This window comes from Mustelus asterias, chromosome X, assembly GCF_964213995.1.
Source record: "Mustelus asterias chromosome X, sMusAst1.hap1.1, whole genome shotgun sequence".
Classification (NCBI taxonomy): Eukaryota; Metazoa; Chordata; class Chondrichthyes; order Carcharhiniformes; family Triakidae; genus Mustelus; species Mustelus asterias.
Window position 1 is genome coordinate 15,963,978 of NC_135834.1, and position 20,466 is coordinate 15,984,443.

Consider the following 20,466-nt stretch of genomic DNA (forward strand, 5'->3'; position numbering starts at 1 on the left):
GACATCACTACCTTAAGCAAAACCTAATGGGCAGGGGAAGGCCAGCTCAAGGAACAAGGTGGCAATTACACCTTCACTTGGATAGATAAACCAGAAGTAGATTTTGAATATACTCAACATATAAACATCCATAGCTCTGAGTGAAGAAATTTCTCCTCATCTTAGTCCTAAATGGCCAACTCCCTATCCCGAGACTACGCCCCGAGTTCAAGACTCTCCAGCCAGGGAGAAACAGCCTGAGCGTCCACCCTCTCAAACCGGCTCAGAATCTTTTAGGTTTCAATTAAATCTTTTCTCATTCTTCTAAACTCCAGAGAGCACAGGCCCATTCTACCCAATCTCTCTGCACAGGACCACCCCATCATCTGAGGAATCAATCCAATTAGCTTTGTCGCACGCCCTCTAAATAAAATGTTTTCTTCCTTAGATACAGAGAACAAAACTGGATGTACAAAATACACTCAGTGTGGCCTCACCAAAACCCTGTACAATTGCAGCAAGACTTCCTTACTCTTGTACTCCAACCCTCTTGCAATATAGGCCAACATATTATTTGCTTTCTTAATTGCTTTTTGTACCTGCATGCTAGCTTCCTGTGTTTCATGTACAAGGACACACAAATCTCTCAGAACTTTTAATAATTCCTCACTATTTAAAAAATATTGGGTCCTCCAGTTCTTCCTACCAAAGTGAACAACCTCAGGTTTCCTCATATATTCTCCACCTGCAACTTTCTTGCCCATTCACTTAACCTGTCTGTATCCCTTTGCAGTCTCTTTGGGTCTTCCTTAAAGCCTACTTTCCCACCTAGCTTTCTATCAGGAAACGTGGATGCATTCATTACACTCAGTCCCTTCACTCAAGGCACTAATATAGATTGCAAATCGCTGAGGCCTCAGCACGAATTCTTGCGATACCCCATTAGTGACAGCCTGCCAACTTGAAAATGACTTTTAACTCCTAATTTCATCCTGTTAATTTTCTGTCCTTTAACCAATCCTCTATCCATGCTGATATATTACCTGACCTCACGAGCCCTCACCATATCTAAAAACCTTTTGTGTGCCAGATTATTGAATGCCTTTTGAAAATTCAAATATAACACATCCTCCGGTTTCCGTTTACCGACTATGATAATTACATTCTCAAAAATCTAACATTTGTCAAGCACGATTTCCCTTTCATAAAACAATGCCATCTCTGCCAAATCACATAATGATTTTCTAAGCATCCTGCTACCTCTTCCGTAATAATGGGTCCTAGCATTTTCCTGATGTTTGACATCAGACTAACTGGTCTGTAGTTCTGTCCTTCCTCCCTCCCTCCTTTCCTGAATAGTAGTGCTACACCTTCTACCTTTTCAACCATTCTAGAATCTTGGGAATTTTGGAAAATCACAACCAATCTATCCACTATCTCTCTGCAGTCCCCTCTTTTAAAAGCCAAGGATGTAGACCATTAGCTCCAGGGACCATCAAGTCTGTTATATATTTAAGAAATTGCAGAACTGCTTTAAGAGCTGATCACATGATTTGGTGATGTCATTAGGGTTTTTCACAGGCTGCTGCTTAATTTAATTTCTACTCTGTGTAGGCAAGAGCTTCTTTGAGGAAGAGAGTTCCAGAGACTCACCACCCTCTGAGAGAAAGAATTTCTCCTCATCTCTGTCTTAAATGAGCAACCTCTTATTTTTAAAAAGTGACCCAAGTTCTAGATTCTCAGACGAGAGGAAAATCCCTGCCAATATCACTCAGGATCTTAAAGGTTTCGACCAAGTTGTCTCTTATTCTTCTAAACTCTAGTGGATACATACCTAACCTCGCCAACCTTTCCTCCCAAGACAATCCATCCATTCCTGGTATTAGTCTAGTAAACCTTCTCTGGGCTGCTTCTAACACATTTACATCTTTCCTTAAATAAGGAGACCAATACTATACACAGTGCTGCAGATGTGGTCTCACCAATTCCCTGTACATCTGAAACATAACCTCCCTACTTTTGTAAACAATTCCCCTCAAAATAATGTTCCATTAGCTTTCCTAATTACTTGCTGTACCTGTATACCAGCCTTTTGTAATTCATGCACTAGGACCCTCAGATCCCTCTGCACCTCAGAGCACTTCCTTTCTACCTATCTGTGGCAGCTCTTGCAATCTATTTTTCTCTACCAATTTTTGGTCATCCTTTGCTGGTTTCCAAGACTCTCCCAATCCTCAAGCTTACTACTTTTCTTGCCAACATTACAAGCCTCTCTTTCATTAAAAAATAATTCTTACCTTTACCACACACAGATAGAACAGTACAGCACAGTACAGGCCTTCAGCCCTCGATGTTGTGCTGAGCTTTGTCCGAAACCAAGATCAAGCTATCCCACTCCCTTTCATGCTGGTGTGCTCCATGTGCCTATCCAATAACCGCTTGAAAGTTCCGAAAGTGTCCGACTCCACTATCACAGCAGGCAGTCCATTCCACACCCCAACCACTCTCTGAGTAAAGAACCTACCTCGGACATCCCTCCTATATCTCCCACCATGAACCTTATAGTTATACCCCCTAGTAACAGCTACATCCACCCGAGGAAATAGTCTCTGAATGTCCACTCTATCTATCCCCCTCATCATCTTATAAATCTCTATTAAGTCACCTCTCATCCTCCTCCGCTCTAAAGAGAAAAGCCCTAGCTCCCTCAACCTTTCCTCATAAGACCTACCCTCCAAACCAGGCAGCATTCTGGTAAATCTCCTCTGCACTCTTTCCAATGCTTCCACGTCCTTCTTATAGTGAGGTGACCAGAACTGCACACAATATTCCAAATGTGGTCTCACCAAGGTCCTGTACAGTTGCAGCATAACCCCATGGCTCTTAAACTCAAACCCCCTGTTAATAAACGCTAACATACTATAGGCCTTCTTCACAGCTCTATCCACTTGAGTGGTAACCTTCAGAGATCTGTGGATATGGACCCCAAGATCTCTCTGTTCCTCCACATTCCTCAGAACCCTGCCGTTGACCCTGTAATCTGCATTTAAATTAGTCCTACCAAAATGAATCACCTCGCACTTATCAGGGTTAAACTCCATCTGCCATTTTTCGGCCCAGCTCTGCAACCTATCTATGTCTCTTTGCAGCCTACAACAGCCCTCCACCTCATCCACTACTCCACCAATCTTGGTGTCATCAGAAAATTTACTGACCCACCCTTCAGCCCCCTCCCCCATTCTTAACGTTTGCTGAATATACATTCTTCAAACATTCGCCATGACGTATCTACCATCATACCTTTTATCCAATTTGCCCCATACGGATGTAATTGGTTTTATGTTTAATACACTCGTTTCAAACTTAAGCGCATCACCCTCGAGCTCAATGTGAATATTGTGGTCAATCTGCCTCAGAAAAACCCTTACTCTGAGGTTACAAATTGATCATGTCACATTAGACAAGATCTAAAATTGCCTCTCACCTGGTTCTTTCCATGATGTATTGTTCTAGGAAAATAATCTCAAATGCATTTCATGAACCTGTGCTCCAAACTACTTTTGTCAATTTGATTTGTCTAACTGTAGGAAGATTCAAGCCCCCACGATTATTGCATTACTTTTGTTACAAGATCCTCTTATTTATTGACCAATATTCTGTCAAAATTATAGCTACTCTGTTATTTCTCATCTCCACCCATACAATTCTGCCTGCTGCAGACCAAGATCCTTCCTTATCACAGTCCGTATTTCTTCTTTAATGACCTGAAGTACCCCGAACCCACTCCCCCTTTTCTAGATTGTGTTTTTGAAACATCAAGTAGCCTGTAATATTTAGATCCCAATCTTGGTCATCATGCAACTCTGTCTCTGTACTGGCTATTAGATCAAACTTATTTATCTTTGCTATTAATCAATCTATCTTGTTACAATTGCTTTCTGCATTTAGGTAAAAAGGATCATTCATTTTAAGTTTTGACCACTTTCCCTGATCTGACCTTATTTACTGATGTGTTACTACCATTAAATTATCCCTTTCTGTCACACTTCTTATCCTTCACTCACTCGCCACACGTCTTTGTGGCCTGTACTTCTCTTTTGTAAATTTCCCCTCACCTTTTTAGTTTAAAGCCCTATCTACAGCCCTAGTTAATCGCTTCCTCCACCGCTTCATTACCATTTCCCCTGCTAAATAAACAGGATGTGAAATGACTGCTGCCACGAAGCACTTTCAGAATGAATTTCTCCCATGCTCAGCCACATTTTTACCTGCTGTAAGGTTGCTGAGTGGAATTGGACAAGTGGGTTGCAATTGTTGATTTCACAGAAGGTCCAGAATAAAAAAAAACATGGTGGCACTGGTTGGAACCCCACACATGATACCAATGGAGCAACAGAAATACTATTTTATGTCTATGACTTGGCATATAGTCGGGGGGTTACCCATCTGAGTGATTCATGGCACAGAGGCACCAAGAAAGAGATAGGAGTCACCCTGAATGTCTTTACCTCCATCTTGACAAAAAAGCATACAGGGGCCATGATGTTCAAAGAGTGGAATTTAACAAAATAAAATACAAGAGGCAAGACCATAAGATATAGGAGCAGAATTAGGCCATTCGGCCCATTTAGGCTGCTCCACCATTCAATCATGGCTGATAAGTTTCATTTATTCCCTTAGAGAAGATTGAGAGAAGACTGGATAGAAGGTTTCAAAATCGCTTGACAGGTCTGGATAGAGAGTAACTGTTTGCATTGGCAGCAGGGTCAAGAGTCAGAGGACACTGATACATGGTTATTTAAAGAACCAACGGCAATGTAAGGAAAATTATTTTTATGCAGCGATTGGTTAGTATCTGGGATGCACTGCCCAAGAGGGTGGTGGAGGCAGGTTCAATCGAGACTTTTAAAAGGGAATTGGATAAGTACCTGAAGGGGAAAAATTGCAGAACTACAGGGAAAGGAATAAGCTGAGTTTCTCTTACAGAGAGCTCGACAGGCTGAATGCTTACAGCACAGGAGACCATTCTATGATTGTGAGCAAATCATGGGGATATCTGCCAATGAATTGTACCAATGAAAATAAAATGGTTAGATTTCATCTATTTCCACCCCACCCACGTAATGCCTCAGTGGTACAGTGGCACAGTGGTTAGCACTGCTGCCTCACAGCACTAGGGACCCGGGTTCGATTCCCGGCTTGGGTCTGTGCTGAGTCTGCATGTTCTCCCCGTGTCTGCGTGGGTTTCTTCCGGGTGCTCTGGTTTCCTCCCACACTCCAAAAGACATGCTGGTTAGGTGGATTGGCCATGGTAAATTCTCCCTCAGTGGTTGTTGGACGTTCCGGGGTATAGATGTTTCAGTAAGTGTAGGGAAGCTGGTAAAAGAGGTAGCATTGTTAATCAAGGATAGTTTAGCGGCTGCGGAAAGGCACTTCAAGGGGGATCTGCACACTGAGGTAATATGGGCTGAGGTTAGGAATAGGAAAGGAGCGGTCACGTTGTTAGGAGTTTACTATAGGCCCCCAAATAGTAATAGAGATGTGGAGGAAGAAATTGCTAAGCAGATTATGGATATGTGTGGGGGTCACAGGGTAGTTGTCATGGGGGACTTTAACTTTCCAAATATTGATTGGAACCTTTGTAGGTCAAATAGTTCGGATGGGGCAGTTTTTGTGCAGTGTGTGCAGGAGGGTTTCCTGACACAATATGTGGATAGGCCGACAAGAGGTGAGGCCACATTGGATTTGGTACTGGGAAATGAACCGGGCCAAGTGTTAGATTTGGTTGTGGGAGAGCACTTTGGAGATAGTGACCACAATTCGGTGTCTTTTGTTATTGCAATGGAGAGGGATAGGGCCATATGGCAGGGCAAGGTTTACAATTGGGGGAGAGGTAAGTATGATGCGATTAGGCAAGAATTAGGGGGCATAAGATGGGAACAGAAACTGTCAGGGAAAGGCACTAATGAAAAGTGGAACTTTTTCAAGGAACAAATACTGGGTGTCCTTGATAGGTATGTCCCTGTCAGGCAGGAAGGAAATGGCCGAGTGAGGGAACCATGGTTCACGAAAGAGGTGGAATGTCTTGTGAAAAGGAAGAGGGAAGCTTATGTAGGGATGAGGAAACAAGGTTCAGATGGCTCGATTGAGGGTTACAAGTTAGCAAGGAATGAGCTGAAAAAGGGGCTTAGGAGAGCGAGGAGGGGACATGAGAAGTCCTTGGCGGGTCGGACCAAGGAAAACCCCAAGGCTTTTTATTCTTATGTGAGGAATAAAAGAATAACCAGGGTGAGGTTAGGGCCGGTCAAGGACAGTAGTAGGAACTTGTGTATGGAGTCAGTAGAGATAGGCAAGGTGATGAATGAATACTTTTCTTCAGTGTTCACCAAGGAGAGGGGCCATGTTTTTGAGGAAGAGAAGGTGTTACAGGCTAATAGGCTGGAGGAAATAGATGTTCGGAGGGAGGATGTCCTGGCAGTTTTGAATAAACTGAAGGTCGATAAGTCCCCTGGGCCTAATGAAATGTATCCTAGGATTCTTTGGGAGGCAAGGGATGAGATTGCAGAGCCTTTGGCTTTGATCTTTGGGTCCTCACTGTCCACGGGGATGGTGCCAGAGGACTGGAGAGTGGCGAATGTTGTTCCTCTGTTTAAGAAAGGGAATAGAAATGACCCTGGTAATTATAGACCGGTTAGTCTTACTTCGGTGGTTGGTAAATTGATGGAAAAGGTCCTTAGGGATGGGATTTACGACCATTTAGAAAGATGCGGATTAATCCGGGATAGTCAGCACGGATTCGTGAAGGGCAAGTCGTGCCTCACAAATTTGATAGAATTTTTTGAGGAGGTAACTTAGTGTGTTGATGAAGGTAGGGCAGTTGATGTCATATACATGGATTTTAGTAAGGCGTTTGATAAGGTCCCCCATGGTCGGCTTATGATGAAAGTAAGGAGGTGTGGGATAGAGGGAAAGTTGGCCGATTGGATAGGTAACTGGCTATCTGATCGAAGACAGAGGGTGGTGGTGGATGGAAAATTTTCGGACTGGAGGCAGGTTGCTAGCGGAGTGCCACAGGGATCAGTGCTTGGTCCTCTGCTCTTTGTGATTTTTATTAATGGCTTAGAGGAGGGGGCTGAAGGGTGGATCAGTAAATTTGCTGATGACACCAAGATTGGTGGAGTAGTGGATGAGGTGGAGGGCTGTTGTAGGCTGCAAAGAGACATAGATAGGATGCAAAGCTGGGCTGAAAAATGGCAAATGGAGTTTAACCCTGATAAATGTGAGGTGATTCATTTTGGTAGGACTAATTTAAATGTGGATTACAGGGTCAAAGGTAGGGTTCTGAGGAATGTGGAGGAACAGAGAGATCTTGGGGTCCATATCCACAGATCTCTAAAGGTTGCCACCCAAGTGGATAGAGCTGTGAAGAAGGCCTATAGTGTGTTAGCTTTTATTAACAGGGGGTTGGAGTTTAAGAGCCGTGGGGTTATGCTGCAACTGTACAGGACCTTGGTGAGACCGCATTTGGAATATTGTGTGCAGTTCTGGTCACCTCACTATAAGAAAGATGTGGAAGCGCTGGAAAGAGTGCAGAGGAGATTTACCAGGATGCTGCCTAATCTGGAGGGTAGGTCTTATGAGGAAAGGTTGAGGGAGCTAGGGCTGTTCTCTCTGGAGCGGAGGAGGCTGAGGGGAGACTTAATAGAGGATTATAAAATGATGAAGGGGATAGATAGAGTGAACGTTCAAAGACTATTTCCTCGGGTGGATGGAGCTATTACAAGGGGGCATAACTATAGGGTTCATGGTGGGAGATATAGGAAGGATATCAGAGGTAGGTTCTTTACGCGGAGAGTGGTTGGGGTGTGGAATGGACTGCCTGCAGTGATAGTGGAGTCAGACACTTTAGGAACATTTAAGCGGTTATTGGATAGGCACATGGAGCACACTAGGTATGATAGGGAGTGGGATAGCTTGATCTTGGTTTCAGATAAAGCTCGGCACAACATCGTGGGCCGAAGGGCCTGTTCTGTGCTGTACTGTTCTATGTTCTATGCACCCGAACAGGCGCCGGAGTGTGGCGACTGGGGGATTTTCATAGTAACTTCATTGTAGTGTTAATGTAAGCCTACTTGTGACACTAATAAATAAACTTTTTAAAAAAACTTATTGCATTATACAACATTTGTTTATGGTTTTTGTTAAATTGCTCAATGACAACAAATTCTTCTGGATCAGTTGTCGCATACTTGTGTGGTACAGAGTCATACAGACCATGGCAATCCTGACTTTGGGGATCTATGATGTGGAGATGCCGGCGTTGGACTGGGGTAAACACAGTAAGAAGTCTAACAACACCAGGTTAAAGTCCAACAGGTTTATTTGGTAGCAAAAGCCACTAGCTTTCGGAACAGCCTGTTCCGAAAGCTAGTGGCTTTTGCTACCAAATAAACCTGTTGGACTTTAACCTGGTGTTGTTAGACTTCTTACTTTGAGGATCTATGCCAGGTTAGCCAATCTGAACCGGGATAGCACAATATCTCTGGGCTGGAGGGGAAGGCAGAGGTTTCTATTTAAGTGTGCATATAGGGACATTGATGTTGAAACAGCGGATGGGTACTATTCGACACTGCATGCACATAAAGCCACCTTACTTTGGGCATATGCCAGAATTAGACAAGAAAATAACACGTGGCTTAAATATTTACAGAATATGGGTTTCTCAGGGAAAACATGATTCCCGATCTGGTAGTATAACGCAGGCTTACAGATCTGGCCGCCTTCAGTGATAAATCCAACACATTACCCTGCTCAGTCTTTCGGAAAATAGTTTTTTTTTGCCTCCCTTCTGTTGAAACCTATCTTTCGGAAGAAATAAAAAGCTCATGGACCACAAAACCATGTAGTTTGAAATGCAACCTTCTGTTCTGTTTCCTGCTCCCGCCCACCTCCCACATCCGCAGTCTGTCATATTCGTAACAATTCGCATCTGAACTGAGTTTTTTTTTGTTCAATGCCCCTAAAGCCAGCTTAACTTTTACTCGTATGTGCCATAAAAACGAGCGCACGCGTCGTAGCAGTGTGAACCCCGCACTTTATACTATATCTACACTGACCAGCAAAGAATCTCCAAAACACAGGTTAAGAATTCTTAAAGTCCTTGGATACCAAAAGCTCGTAGGATTCCTCTGCACCTCCTCCACCACCCCGAACCATTCAAACACAAATCTGCCAGTCACCCCCAGCCCCACACACACTCCTGACAGTATTTTTAACTATTTTGTTCCAGCAATTTGTTTCTGTTGTGGCGAGTTGTGCAAAAGCCTTATGTTTGACTGGGGCCCCTGGGCATGCAGACTCAACAAGTTTGAGTGTTAATTCGCCCCCTGCCAAAACACAACCAGCTGGAAAGATGCGAGTTATTCAGCCATCTAATACAGTATATTTCACATCGACTGCGTGTCTGGTGCAAGTCTTAGCTTGTTGTTGGGTTACTGCGCAATTCCACGGGAATTCCACACCCTCCAGTGTGGTGCCCAAGTCTCTGTTTCTCAGGCATTGCAAACTCTCAGGCATTGGTCAGAGAAAGCGTGTCCGCGGGCTATTCAACAACAACGGGCATCAGAGCTGAGCGCACTCGTCTTTACCCAATATCCACACAGGGACATTTTCGAACAGGAAATCACTGCATCCGGAGAAAAAATATGTTTTAAAGCTTCCTTAGTCCGGAGACAAAGAGGCTGACTTTAACAGTCCTTTCTAGACAGAGATCAGTATAGACCACGAATGAAAGCGAGAGCCCAACTAATGGGCACGTCTCACGTTGAAAAAAAAGATCCATCAAGGGAGTTTACTTTTCCCTTTTAAACATTCACACCACACAGACAAACTGGAGGATGTCACAGCTACAGAATGGAGCACATCCAAGTTTGGTGATCTGCCAAAACCACCCCAGCAAGCAAATCAGACCTCCCGCCTCCAAGTACAGTAACTAGGTAGACATCCAGTGGGGTACTTGCATTCAATCCGTGTGAAGTAACCTCCCTCGCTCCACAGTCCCACTACCCAGACATCCAAGTAGTGGGTCGGGGGACCAAGCTGATGAAATGTCTGTGTAAAAAAGATCTCTGTTAAGGAAGCAACCCAGAACAGCCATCTGCTGGATGGAAACATAGAAAAAAGCGGATGAACAAATGGGCCACCTTACTAAACACAGAAGAGTAAGAAGTGTCAACAGCAAGCACTCGAGTATAACATTGACACAGCTACCTCAACTTTTCATTGGAAGAATTTTATTTCATTCTCTAATGAGAAGTAGTTAGTCCTAGTGTATCCCCTCTCCTCACCCTAACTTGATACTGAGTTTGAATGTAAACTTCCATTGGCAGTTTCTAAATGAAACTTCATTCTTCCCATTTCCCAGAGCAGGCTTCGTGGGGGAACAATGGTTTTCCATTGCCAGTTTCTAAATTCAAATTCATTTGTGAATGTGGCTGGTGCATTCCAGGAAGGTATCTGACAACAAAGGACATCACGTGAGCCCAATCCTGCCCTCACCATATGTACATATATTTATCTGCAAATCCAGTTATCAGATAGTGGCCAGCAGCAGAAACTCTGGCAGAATTTCCATTTCCTGGCACAAGGGAGACACGACCACTGGCACTCTTCGGAAGTAGTCTCACAACACCAGGTTAAAGTCCTTCGAAGGGGCAGTGCTCCGAAAGCTTGTGGCTTGTGCTACCAAATAAACCTGTTGGACTTTAATCTGGTGTTGTGATACTTCTTACTGTGCCTACCCCAGTCCAACGCTGGCATCTCCACATCACTCTTCAGAAGGGCAGCGGTAGATAAGTTTCATCAGCGGACCAGGGATTGAAGATGTGACCTGGGGCAATTCCTGGTCTGCTGCTGCTCAGGGACTTAAAGCTCTGCTTCATTTAAGGCACAGAACTGTGGCAGGTGCCAGGATAATGGCAGCAGCAGCAATCCAAGACAAAGTCCGGTGTTAGACTGTTGCATTTCTCCATCCCAGACACAATAGTAACAGCTCAGATTCACATACAAGCAAGGCAAGAATGTTATTTCTGTCAGCGATGCATACAAAGATAAGACAGCATGGGGGTGCAGGGACACAGGTTGGGTCGGTCTATGCGGTCAGCAAAAGTGCTGACTTTGAAGAAAATTGCTCATAAAGATTTAGCCGAATCGACCGTGTCAATTCCCTCTATTCCTAAGTAACTTTCAATCCGGCAGCATCTGTGGATTTCAGGAACAGTGACATATTCAAGCGGGCTGAGCAGCCAATCAGACTGAAGAATTATCATTGACAGCAAGCCAGGAAGTTAAACAGCTCTGAAATGAGCCATACAAATTCTAAAAGTTAACTCCTTTTTCCACTGATGCTGCCAGACCTGCTGAGTTTTTCTAGCATTTTCCGTTTTGCCCTTATTTTTAGTAAAACAGAGATAATGTAACTTTTTAATAATTTTACATAAATTTAAATACAAATTGGGGCACAGCCGTGGGATTGAGGTAGAAACTGAAATATCATACTTAAAAATTGATTTTAAAATGTTATTCAAGAAGATGACACTCCACACTTGTCAAATCAGACTGCAACAGTGGGGGAGCAGGTCGCACTGTTAACAACTTCCGGATATTCGCCTTTAACTGTGTATATGCGGATACTAGAAATTGCTGATTGTGATAATGGTGAGCGCTAATATCTTCGTCGTCAGTACAACCGCAATCCCAGATTATTATCACTTGGTTTGATGACAAGTTTGGAATTTGGTGATTTAATAGGAACAAGCTCGGTAGTCCATTTCCTCGTTGGTATTTTGCTGACAAGTTTGGAATTGAGAAATCAAGATTTATGATACAGATACTGTTTTTACAATGGTCGCACCAAGTTACACTCCCATTCTTGTTCTACCAGGCGTCTCCTCTCCCCTAAAGCATGGAAACCCTTGCTGGGGGTTGAATTTGTGTGAGACCACTCCTTCCCTCAGTGATTTTACACAATCCAAATGTCAAACTGCAACAAGTTATAACATTTACCAATATAAAACTAATATATGCGGCAGGTAAGGTTGGCCAGTTAACAGCTCGGATCCTCCACTGTGTATAACAAGCAGCAGCTATGTTTCCAGTCAAGGCATTTTCCTGACCTGGAATTTATTGAACTTCCTGGTCTTTGAAGGAGACGCTGCTCTTGTGACATGAATGAAACCGGGAAATGTCTAGAAACAAGCCAGACCCAATTTTGGGTTGTAATATTTTAACAAAAAAGTGGGTTGTGGTTCCAGTGTCCTGGGCAACATTCCCCACCCCCTTCAATAAGACCATCAAAAACATTGTGATTGTCATTCATCTTCTTGCTGTGGGCAAAATGGCTGACAACAAAACAGTGATTATTCCTTCAAAGTAATTTATTGCACATGAGACACTGATATTTCAACTGTGATGGCGATGGGATCAGCAGAGAAACCCTGAGGAAATTACGCACCCCTCCTCAATCTCATCATTTTACCATATCTTTCTTCCAAAAAAAAACTCGTCAAGATTGGCTTCTGCTCCTTATAACTTATTCCCTCTATCCATTACTTCGTTGAAAATTATTTTGCCTGTTTTGTGCTCCATAATGTTAACACGAAATTTGTGTGTTCAGAACTTCAGGTGAGTCTCCTCAGGAGACCTGGCACAAGTCCAGTAACTTCCCGGCTAATTACACAAACAAGGAGGCCCCGCGTTCCTCCAACTATAACAGAAACAGAACTGTCACCACATGACAGCATTCGGTGAAAAGAGAACATCCAATTTTAAAAATATATATATATTAAAACACGTTCAAACGCAAACAAAAACATGAATTAAAATCACGGACAGTAAAATTTTAATTAAGTGGTCAGTTCGGGGGTTAGATAAAGAAACAAAACACTTCTGGTGACACACTTAGATGTAAGCAAATAAAACATCATACAAGCAAGCAGAAATTATCTACAACACGTGGGCATCCTACAACCAGCTTCTGGATTTGTTTTTTTAAAACAGACCCTGCAGTGCCGAGAAATTTAACAGTTGCATGGATGTACAACCGAAAGACAGTCTTACAGCGCCAAATGGCACCTGTCCGGTAATCCATTTGTCACTGTGCTGTAACCTCGAAATGAATATTGCAAAGTGAACAGAACTGTCACCACATGACAGCATTTGGTGAAAAGAGAACATCCAATTTTAAATATATATATATATATATATATTAAAACACGTTCAAACGCAAACAAAAACATGAATTAAAATCACGGACAGTAAAATTTTAATTAAGTGGTCTTATCTCAAACACTGTCATAACCGACCGCCTGGAATACAATTAAAAATGTCTCCAGGATGAAGTTTATCCGACAGGTTACAGGATTGTATTGGATCGGTGGGATCCACAGCAGTCGCTGTGGAAATGAGGCGGCTGCAGCAATTGGGAGAGAATGAAAAAGAAACTTTGTCAGCTAACTACATTCACGTCACAGTTCGGACCATTTCAAAAAAAAACTGGGGGGATCCGTTAAACGACTCGTGTAGAAATATGTCCCTCTACCCCCCCCGCCCCCCCCGGAGCTGGCAATGTGTGCCGTGTTCTCAGCAAGAATCCCGGGAAGATGCACCTGCTCTCACCTTCAATGTGCGTAACAAGTTCCTCAAGAGTGTTCCGCAGCGAAGGATCGGGAAGACGATGCAGTAACTTGTAGATGTTGTAAACATTGGGCTGGACGCTCTCAAACCTCTGGATTTCGCCACGAATGGCTATGGAATGGGTCAACTGCTTTTGAGGATTCATCTTCTCCTCCTGTGCTGTGCCACTCTGTGCGTTGTACTTGTCCCTGCAGGGGCGCCCATCTCCCCCATACTGTTTCTGGCCGCCCGCTCCCCCCCTCCCCAGCCCAAATAAAACCAACAAAAGTTTGAACTCGAGCGACTTTTTCAATCCTCTCCACTTGTTAGCGAGGCTGCAATGTAGTGCTCGGCTCCAACCTCGTGTTCACAGTCACTTCCGCAACTCGCAACCTGTGTCAGCTTCACTACCTGATCCTGACACTGGCTCCACTGACGTCAGGCTGTCTGCTACTGCCTCGCTGCAAAGTTTGGCAAAGTGCATCAAATATAAAGAAAGTTGCATTGCCCCTACGACGCTTAAACTCTGCATGAACTTGTGCACAAACCGAGAAGGTTCACTCAACCCGCCGAGCTGAAGCTGCTGTGCATACTGTACCGACCCAGCGCTGCTGCCGGGGATGCGTTTTATTCACCATTTGCGCGTCTACGAATCTTACCATTATTCACATCAGTTTGTGGATGGTGTGCCGTGTGCTTGGTGCTGTTTACACATCATTAAATTAACTTCAAGTACTAAATTCGGTAGCACAGTGGTTAGCACTGCTGCTTCACAGCTCCAGGGACCTGGGTTCGATTCCCGGCTCGGGTCACTGTCTGTGTGGAGTTTGCACATTCTTCTCGTGTCTGCGTGGGTTTCCTCCGGGTGCTCCGGTTTCCTCCCACAGTCCAAGGATGTGCGGGTTAGGTTGACTGGCCATGCTAAAATTGCCCCTTAGTGTCCTGGGATGCGTAGATTAGAGGGATTAGTGGGTAAAATATGTTGGGATATGGGGGTAGGGCCTGGGTGGGATTGTGGTCGGTGCAGACTCGATGGGCCAAATGGCCTCTTTCTGTACTGTAGGGTTTCTATGATGAAAAGTCTGTAGACGTCTACCACAGCAACAACAAAACAAAAATGAAATATATAGAAAACTATCAGGATGGAATCAGCAAAGGACAAAATGAAACGCTTCACAGTGATGGAAAGGCCGCTGGGCAATTTGTTTTTTTTTCATTCGTGATGAAAAGAATCCCTCCATCGTCTCCTCAACTTTTCCAAGCATCTTTTATGACAGTGGCCCTTTAAAAACCCCAACTCCCCCCCATTCCACCCTCCCTCTTTATACTCCCCTTGTGAAGATGGGTGTGGTTCCAGAGTTCACAGGGGATTCTACATGGTGGGGTGGGGGTGACAAGACGAAGTTATCAGATCGCTGACAAAAGGTCATCGACCTGAAACGTTAACAGGACAGTTTTAACTCGTATAAATTAGGACCTGGAGTAGGCCATTCGGCCCCCTGAGCCTGCTGCCCCACTCAGTAAGATCATGGCTCATCTGATTGTGTTTCGAGTTCCACATTTCCATCTACCCACAATAAGCTTTAATTCCCTTTCCTCGCAAGAATCCATCCACCTCCACCTTAAAATTACCACCATCTCCTAAGACCGAGCTCCAAAGTCACACAACCCTCAGAGAAAATCTAATCTCTGTCCTAGAAGGGCGACCCCTCATTTTAAAACAGTGCCCCCTAGTTCTGGGCTCACCCACGAGATGAACCGTCCTTCCCACATCCACCCTGTCAATACTGTTCAGGATCTTATAAACTTCAATCAAGTCACCCCTCACTCTTCTAAACTCCGGTGGAAATGAGCCTAGCCTGTCCAACCTTTCCTCATTCCAGGTATCAATCTAGTAAACCTCCTCTGAACTGCCTCCAATATATTTACATCCTTCCTTAACTAAGGAGATTAAAACTGCGCACAGTATTCAAGATGTGGTCTCATCAATGCCCCGTATAACTGATAGGTTCACCTGATGAAGGAGCAGCGCTCCAAAAGCTTGTGATTTCAAATAAACCTGTTGGACTATAACCTGGTGTCGTGTGACCTCTCATCTTGTCCACCCCAGTGCAACACCGGCATCTCCACATCATGACCGTACAACTGAAGCATAACATCCTTACTTCCTCTTAAAATAAAGGATAGCATTAAAATTAGCCTCCTTAAATGCATGCTGTACCTGCATACTAACTTTTGTGACTCATGCGTTAGAACGCCTAGATCCCTCTGCACTTTGGAATTTTGCAGTTGTTCTCTGTTTAAGTCATACTCTGCTTTTATTCTTCCTGCCAAAGTGAACAACTTCTCATTTTCCTACATTCTACTCCATCTGCCAGATTTTTGCCCACTCATTCATCTATATCCATCTGCAAACTCCGCATGTCTACTTCACAACATACTTTCCTACCTATCTTTGTTTCATCTGTAGATTTAGCTACCATGCCATCACTTTCCTCATCTAAGTCATTGATGTAAATTTTAAAAAGTTGAGGTCCCAACAGTGATCCCTGCAGAACTCCACTCATCACACCCTGCCAATCAGATAAAGACCTATTTATGCAGACTCTGTTTTCTGTCAGCCAGCTAATCTTCAGTCCATGCTAATATGCTACCCTCGATACCACGAGCTTTTGTTTTCCACAATAACCGTTGATGATCTTATCAAATGCCTTCTGGAATTCCGGGTACAGTATGTCTACAGGCCCCCCTTTATCCACGGCACATGTTATTGCTTCAATGAACTCTAATAAATTGGTTAAAATGATTTCCCTTTCTCAAAACCATGCTGACTCTTCCCAATTACCTTGAGTTTCTCTAAGTGTCTGGCTACAACCTCTTTAGTGATTGATTCTAACATCTTCCCCACAACAGATGTCAATTGGGAAGAGTCAGCATGGTTTTGTGAAAGGGAAATCATGTTTAACCAATTTATTAAAGTTCATTGAAGGAATAACATGTGCCGTGGATAAAGGGGAGCCTGTTTCCTAGTTCTACCTATACTGTTGTTATCTACATGAACCACGACAGTGGGATCCTCCCACTTCTGCTCCCACTGCAAGCACCTCTCCAGCCCTGAGAAGATGTCCTGAATCCTGGCACTGGGCAAGGAACATAGCCTCCTGCATTCTTGCTCTTTGTTGCAGAGAACAATGTCACTAGACTGTCCTCTACTAACACAACATTTATTTTTACTCACTCTGCTTGAATGGCTTTCTGTACCACAGTGCTGTCATCTGTCTGTCTGTACATGTCGTCTGTCTGTCTGTACATCCACCCTGTAGTCCCCATTCTCATCCAAACTAGCTGAGAGAACATTAGATCTGTTGGACAACTGCAGAGGCTGACATTCCTGCAGTTCTGCCCTCTGGGTCCCCTTACATGCCTCACTCGCAGTCACACCCCTTTTGCCCCGACCACTTTCCAAATTTAAAGACCCTGTCCTAAATGGTGTGACTGCCTCCTGGTAACTTTCCCCATCCCAGATGATGAATCTGCAGCTCAGTCTCCAGCTCAATGACTCTGAGCTGAAGCTTCCCACCGAAAATGTGTTTGCCCTGGATCACAACGGTATCTAGGAACTGCAGCCAGGAATGCTGCAGCCTTGACACCACTTGTCCTGCCATCCTTAATGTATTTTAATTAATTACTTAATTATATTATGCAGTGATTTATGTTGCTTTTTTTTGTATTTTATTAACTTTACCAATCTGTATACCATTTGAAAACTTAGGAACAGAATAGACCTTAGCCACTTACCAGATACTCACCAGCAGTTGGCTCCTTTCCCTGTAGTAGACTAAGAATCAATTCCTACAAGGTGAGAAATGTTGAAAAAGAAAATGGAAACAAACATCTTCTTCCCCCACTTCACCAACTTCTCAGGTTTGCACTCGTTTTCTCAGCAGCACTTGTTTACTCACTCAAAACCCATCATTTTGAGTTAAAATCAGCTCAATAACTTGGTTTCTCTCTACAGCCCTGTCTGACCTGCTCAGTATTTCCAGCATTTTCTCTTTCTACTTCAGACCTCTGTTCCTGTTACATCTAACACATGTCCAAAGTGCCTCACTTTTTTACGGACAGGGAAAATTAAAACAATTGGGCAATATTTTTTGAACTTGGCTCAGAAATGTACTGGTCGTTCCCAGCATCATTTTGACTGCTTCCACATAGGGAGTACTCTGAGCAGTGTCTTCAATGGCACAGACTTGGTTAACAATTAAACATCAGAATGTGAGCCACAACAGGACCAGAGAGAGACCTGCAAGTATTAGTTTTAAAAAAAATGCCGAACTAGTTTCCTCAGAAGTACAATCTTTACAAAGAACAAAGAGAATTACAGCACAGGAACAGGCCCTTCGGCCCTCCAAGCCTGCACCGACCATGCTGCCCAACTTAACTAAAACCCCCTACCCTTCCGGGGACTGTATCCCTCTATTCCCATCCTATTCATGTGCTTGTCAAGGCGCCCCTTAAAAGTCACTACCGTATCCACTTCCACTACCTCCCCCGGCAATGAGTTCCAGGCACCTACTACTCTCTGTGTAAAAAATCTGCCTCGAACATCTCCTTTAAACCTTGCCCCTCGCACCTTAAACTTATGCCCCCTAGTAATTGACTCTTCCACCCTGGGAAAAAGCTTCTGACTCTTCACTCTGTCCATGCCCCTCATAATCTTGTAGACTTCTATCAGGTCTTCCCTCAACCTCTGTCACTCCAGTGAGAACAAACCAAGTTTCTCCAAATCTCCTCATAGCTAATGCCCTCCATACCAGGCAACATCCTGGTAAATCTTTTCTGTACCCTCTCCAAAGCCTCCACATCCTTCTGGTAGTGCGGCGACCAGAATTGAACACTATATTCCAAGTGCATTAGTTATTTAGTTAGAATTTAGTGCTATGGCCCCAGTCCCGTTGTTTGAAAAGCACCCCAATAAGTGAAGGTGGCTTTTGCTTCCTCACTCATTCCACAATCTGGCATGAGATCGGCGAGTTGTTCAACAATCAATCCCAATCTTGGCCTCTGGCTCAGTACCACACCTGCTGCCCTTCGAACAATTTGGGAGTACCAGAATAAATGTGTAAAAATTGTACAAAAGACTGATATTTATATGGATTCTTGCGCAATCTCAGGATATCCTAAAGCACTTTACAGCCAATGAAGTACTTTTGAAGTGAACACGCTGTGCTGAATTGGAAACAGGCAGCTATATTGTGTGCAAGAAGCTTCCACAAATAGTAATAAAATAAATGACCAGATAATCTGTTTTTGTGATGTGTGTGATGTTGGTTGAGATAAATGTTGGCCAGGACATTGGGGAGAGCTTTCCTGCTCTTCAAAAAAATTCATGGGAACTTTCACATTCCAGAGAGGGCTGATGGAGACTTGGTTTAATGTCTCATCTGAAAGGCACTCCCTCAGTATTGCACTGGGAGTATCAGCCTGGATTGTGCTCAACTGTCTGGAATGCGGCTTGAACCCATGACCTTCTGACTCAGGGGAGATAGTACTATCAATTGAACCAAAGCGGACACTAAGGGCCCTATTTTACCATTTTGATTCTCAGTGCTGGGCAGACTTGAACCTGGGAGTCTTAGAATCTTAGAAACCCTACAGCACAGAGAGAGGCCATTCAGCCCATCGAGTCTGCACCGACCACAATCCCACCCAGGCCCTACCCCCATATCCCTACATATTTACCCACTAATCCGTCTAACCTACGCATCCCAGGACACTAAGGGCAATTTTAGCATGGCCAATCAACCTAACCCGCACATCTTTGGACTGTGGGAGGAAACCAGAGCACCCGGAGGAAACCCACGCAGACACGAAGAGAATGTGCAAACTCCACACAGACAGTGACCCAAGCCGGGAATCGAACCCAGGTCCCTGGAGCTGTGAAGCAGCAGTGCTAACCACTGTGCTACCGTGCCGCCCTTAGTGTTTCAGATCCGATTTTTAGACCTGTTCTCAAGCCCCCATACGCACTCTGCCTGCAAAAATATCAGCGATTCCGAATCACGCTGCAGAAGCCTGTGGGTGGGGCTTAATGCGCCCGAAATCCTGCAGCTCCGATCGGTGACTCCAATTACGCATGCGCAGAAAAAAAAATGATAGAATGCAGCTCCCCTGCCACATCCCTCCTGGACTGGATAATGCCCCCCCCGGCCCCCACAGACATTGCCCCACCTCTACAACATTCCTGACCCCCTTATCCCCCCACCGCCTCTGCCACCCAGACCAATCATGGGCCCCTCCCCCTACTCCCCCCCCCCCCCCACTTCCCCCCCACTAATCTCAGGCAGAGTGGCAGCAAACTTCCCTGTTTCCCCCCACTGATCTCAGACAGAGTGGCACCGGAGCCCCCCCTTCCTCCCCACTGATCTCAAGCAGAGAGCCGTCGAACCCACCTTCCCCCCCCCCCAACACCGCCCCCCCTCCCCACCCCACCACCCCCCCTCAACGATCTCAAGCAGAGAGCCATCGGACGCTCAGCACTTACCTCCTCACTAACTGGAGTGCCCGAATCGGACTTTTGTGGAGCATGTCTGTTTCGCGTTGATTCTGGATGGGCGAACGCAGTGGTAAAGGGGGAGAAGTGCCAGTAAGGTTGGATGTGCAGCCCATTAAGTCAATTTAAATGCTTGCAAGCATGCAAGCGGCCATTTTCGGGCCTTGGTAAAGGGGGAACCGGCGCGGAGACGGGCATGGATCACGCTACTTGCCTCACGCCCGGCTTTACCAAGTTTTCACGCCTGAAAACGGGCGCAACTT

The 20,466-nt window shown here is 44.6% G+C and overlaps 2 protein-coding genes across 3 annotated transcripts in view; both read right to left on the reverse strand.

Moving 5' to 3' along the window:
- Positions 1-14,033, reverse strand: part of LOC144482008 (arf-GAP with GTPase, ANK repeat and PH domain-containing protein 1-like) — a 182,168-nt gene extending 168,135 nt beyond the window's left edge. Inside the window, exon 1 of one of the 2 annotated variants that reach the window (XM_078201258.1) lies at positions 13,654-14,033. In XM_078201258.1, coding sequence (XP_078057384.1) covers positions 13,654-13,816 — 163 coding nt within the window. In that variant the 5' untranslated portion in view covers positions 13,817-14,033. The remainder of the gene's footprint in view (positions 1-13,653) is intronic. The other variant, XM_078201259.1, reaches the window with a different exon arrangement.
- The window catches only part of prim1 (DNA primase subunit 1), a 728,932-nt gene that overhangs the window by 349,246 nt on the left and 359,220 nt on the right, over positions 1-20,466 (reverse strand). The gene's annotated exons all lie outside the window — the stretch shown is intronic.